Source organism: Fukomys damarensis, unplaced genomic scaffold (assembly GCF_012274545.1).
Source record: "Fukomys damarensis isolate Sample0158 unplaced genomic scaffold, DMR_v1.0_HiC HiC_scaffold_35, whole genome shotgun sequence".
In the NCBI taxonomy this organism is placed as follows: Eukaryota; Metazoa; Chordata; class Mammalia; order Rodentia; family Bathyergidae; genus Fukomys; species Fukomys damarensis.
In genome coordinates this window covers 11,690,811-11,694,976 of record NW_022900947.1, presented here as the reverse complement: position 1 = coordinate 11,694,976, position 4,166 = coordinate 11,690,811, and the positions used below count along the sequence as shown (strand labels likewise).

At 55.8% G+C, this 4,166-nt stretch overlaps 1 protein-coding gene across 1 annotated transcript in view; it reads left to right on the top strand.

The window, feature by feature from the left end:
• Fam184b (family with sequence similarity 184 member B) overlaps window positions 1-4,166 on the top strand; it is a 97,131-nt gene that overhangs the window by 82,693 nt on the left and 10,272 nt on the right. The window contains exons 11-14 of the mRNA XM_019210265.1: window positions 3-86; window positions 2,014-2,167; window positions 3,624-3,781; window positions 4,078-4,086. Of these exons, the coding sequence (XP_019065810.1) occupies window positions 3-86; window positions 2,014-2,167; window positions 3,624-3,781; window positions 4,078-4,086 (405 nt within the window). The remainder of the gene's footprint in view (window positions 1-2; window positions 87-2,013; window positions 2,168-3,623; window positions 3,782-4,077; window positions 4,087-4,166) is intronic.

Sequence of the window (4,166 nt, the reverse complement as noted above, 5' to 3'; positions counted from 1 at the left end):
AGCGGGCGGAGCAGGAGCGCGAGCAGCTGCAGCAGAGCCAGGCGGCCCTGAGCGCGCTCGAGAAGGCCAAAGCCCAGGAGCTCAAGGTAGGCGACGCCCGGAAAGTGCCAGCCTGAGCGGGGCCCCTCACGCGCCTCTGGTCCGTATCGCCAGGGCCACAGTCACCACCCAAGACCGGACCCTCTTCTCCTTTTCCCACACGAGAGAAGAGGCTCAGAGAGACCCAGGACCTTGCCGAAGGTCACACAGCCAATAAGGAGTGAAGCTGGGAAGCCGATTTCTTGTGCTGTGGCGCCCTTGACTACGCAAGAAGGATCCCTCCCCTGACCCCCCCACTTTCCACCCCCGAGGAGGCGTCCACCCCGGATGACTAAGTGTAGCCCGCAGTTCTCCAGGAAATATCACTCTCTTGCTATTGTCCGCACATCGCTCTGGGGGACGGATCGTCCCTGGGGACAACAGGACTGTTCCTAGCATCCCAGTTTTACACTTAGGAAGTAGGGTCCTTCATCGCGGAGAAGATCGGCCCCCAGAAAAGGAGCCCTCCTGATCATGAGCATCTGTGTTCCATGCCGACCACAGATCTTGTTTAGAAATAACTCCGAGAAGAGTTTTTACGGTTTATGTTCATATTAAAAACCAGTCGAATTTGCTTTCACCTCGAAGAGTGTGTTTATGCCCGCTGCACTCCCCCCTAACCGGAAAGGGGTTTATCCAGTCCCTTCTACCTGCTGGCCGCGTGCAGGGAAACTTTCCCGCGGCCCCTGAAGAGGGTTAGGGAAGGACAGGGAGCCGGGAGGGGACCAGGACAGGAGCGGCTGGGGGTGGGGGTCGGAGATGGCTGTCACTAAGTTCCTGCTAAGGCGCTGGGGGACCTGTTCGCTCCCTGGTGGGCTTCCTAAGGCCTCCGCCTTCTGCAGCTCCTTCCTGTACCACCAAAACCCGCCAGCGCGGCGTCCTCCAATGCTCTCTCCCTCCTACTCCCTCTACCAACAGACCGTCCAGTCCCGAAGCCTCTCCTGTGCCTGCTCCTGCTGACTCCCATGACTGAGGCTCTCCCACATCATTCAGAGTACTCTCCCACCCCCAGATTTTAAATTGAGTTTATTGGTACATGTTAGGGATACAGCACAGTTACATTCATTGTTGGGATCTTGTACCTTTACATGACAGGTCTTGGTTCTCATTTTTTCCCCTTGTCCCTGCCCTCCCTTCACCCCTCCTCCCCTCCCCGTTTACAAACACTTTAATTCATTTTCTCACATTTTTCTTTTCCCTTATTCCCCTTGCCCTACCCTTCCCACTTTCCCTACACCTTTAGCCCTTTCCTTCCCATTTCACAATGTCAGTTATCTCATTAGGATCTTATGTACTGTTACAGTTTATTCACACCAGAGAAACTATTTGGTGTTTACATACATGTGACTTACTTATCTCACTTAGGAGTCTATCCCCAATATGTATCCATTTTCCTATGAATGAGTCTAATTTCTCATTCTTTATGGCTGAGTAGTATTCCATTTTATAGAAAAACCACATCTTCTTTATCCAGTTTCCAACTGATCTTTAATTTAATCGTGCCTGCAAAGTCCCTTTGGCCAGGAAAGGTAACATATTCAGTTCCAGGAATTCAGACGCGAGCATCATTTCTTTCCCCACCACAGAAATCCGACAGGCAGGTGCCTCCATCCACCTGTCCAGGGGAAGATGTGAGATACCCACTCAGTGTTCCCGAGTGTTAAATCCACAGCCACACAGTTTGTCTGTCTGTCTTGCTCCTTTCTCTTGCACCTCCCGACACTACATTCCCAGGGAAAGAATTCTGTCTGGCTCACCTCGGAACAAGGGTTTACCACGGCTCAATGAGCTATGGGAGGGAGTGAGTCCGCATGGTACAAAACGGCTGCTACAGGCAGGTGATTACTGCAGCATCCCAGGTAGCTTAGTAAGCTTTCCACATGGAAGTAAGGAGTGCCCAATTTCATGCCTACTTCTTCCTGCTTCTACCCACAGGCCACAGAGGAGCGCTTGAAGAAGGAATCTAGTCACAGCCTCCAGATCCAACATCAGGCACACCAGCTGGAGCTCCAGGCCCTGGAGGAAAAGGCCTCACAGGAGCGGCAGGAAGAGCGGGAAAGGATGCAGGCACAGCAGGCGAGGCTGCTAGGTATCCGCTCTCCGCCCACTGCAGAGTGTGCACCCAGGGCAGACCCAGCAGGAGCAGGCTGGGCCCAGGGGCCAGAGTGATGGTCCCACTGTCCTGCCTCTCAGGGCCACTGTGTGGGTTAAATGAGATACTACACATCGAGTGCCCAGCACTGTCCATAGCCCAGGGGACACCGGCAGGGGTGGCCTCCACCTCTCATTTCCACTCTGAAGTTGTATAAATTGGGGAGCTTGGTCCCCCACAGTCCTCTTCTGCCTGGGCCTCACCATCCCCAGATGAATGCAGCCCCTCTGCCTTTACCACATCACACACCAACCTGGAAGTGTTTTTGAGAGGCTGAGGCAAGAGGACCACCAGTGTGAGGCCAGCGTGAGCTACACAGGGAGTCCTAGGTGAGACCCTGACCCTACCCATCCCCCAAATTAACAAACGTAAGATCTTTGGAGCCAAACCACCTGTATCTGAAGCCTGGCTCCACCACACACTAGCTGTGTGACCTTGGGCAAGTTGCTTGACTGCTCTGTGCCCCCTACCTGCCATCTGCAAAATAAAGACAAAGCATTGGCCCATTAGGGCTGCAGGCTTCTCCAGGACACTTCTGGCTTCAGTCTGAGCCCTAGTGGGTAGCATAGTATCTCCTGTCCCTGTGATCCACCTGCATCCGAACTGCAGGACCTTGTAAGGGTTTTGTCTTCTTAAGAGTGGACATGGGCTGGGGGTGCATGAGGCTCAGAGTCTGGACCGCTGCCTCATGGGCACAAGGCCCTGAGTTCAGGGCCCAGGACCTATTCCCCCTAAAAACCATTGACATCAACTTCAAGACTTCAGACTTGAGACCCCTCACCCTGGAAGGAAACCAGAGCTCACTGGAGAATTCCTGTGCTTCCTTTGGTTTTCCAGCTGCTCGCTGAGGACTTGGGCTGGGCTCCGGCTTCCAGCCCTCACTGGCCTCCATCCCAGATGACTGGCAGTGGCCATGCAGGCAGGGAGGACTGGACCCCGTGGCGCCATCCAGTGGCTGTGCAGCTCTAGGCACCCCATCCCCCCTGATCCTCACCTTAAAACGCAGTGTGGCTGGTGAGGTCTGGAGGGTGACGGGCAGATGAGAACACTTCTTTCCATGGTAGTGGGGACAGAACCCAGACCTTCACACTGAACTACATCCCCAGCACTTTATTTGCTATTTTGAGACAAATTCCCCAGGCTGGACTGAAATTTAGGATCCTCCTGCCTCATCCTCCCAGAGTGCTGGGATTGCAGGCGTGCACCACCTCACCCAGTGGAGAACACCTTTCAGAGGGTTTAGTGTACTGTAGCACTCAGTACTCGTGTGTTTCTGTTATCTTGGGGTAAGCCTGGGCAACACAAAGCAGAGCTTCCCGTCCACCGCAGCCCATAGTCCGTCCCCGCAGGACGTGCAGCCCTGACCTTGGCCTTCTGGCTCTTCCTCCTTCAGAGTCCCTCAGGCAGGAGCTGTCAGAGCAGCGAGCTGCCTGCTCCGGGCACCAGAAGGACTTGGAGGCGCTGCGCAGCGTGGGCAGACTGCAGGCCACCATGCTGTGTCCAGGGGACAGCGAGGACCGCGCAGTCACCTCGGAGGTTAGTCCCCCCCCAGCGGCTCTATAAAGGCGGGGCCCTGGTATTAGGTCCATCCCCTGCCTCCCATCAGCGACCCACACACTTTGCCCTCGGCCTTTGCCCTTTCTGTCCCCGACCCCTGCTAGCCAGGTGGCACAGTGACCTCCCAACAGCCCAGCGTCTCTGCAGAAAGCCGTCCAGCTCCCACTGGAGTAAGCTCCACACGTCCCAACCCGGCACGGAGACGCCTGCGCGCCCAGCCATACCCTCCCGGCCTGGTCCTTTTGGGGCGCTGGAGGTGGCACCGGAGCGGCCCGGGCGAAGCCGCGGAGGGATCGCTAGTTTGGAGCGAGCTCCTAGCCTGGCTCGCCGACTCTGTTCAGTTCCTTTCGGCCCCTTCCCAGAGGGCGAAAGCTGGAAA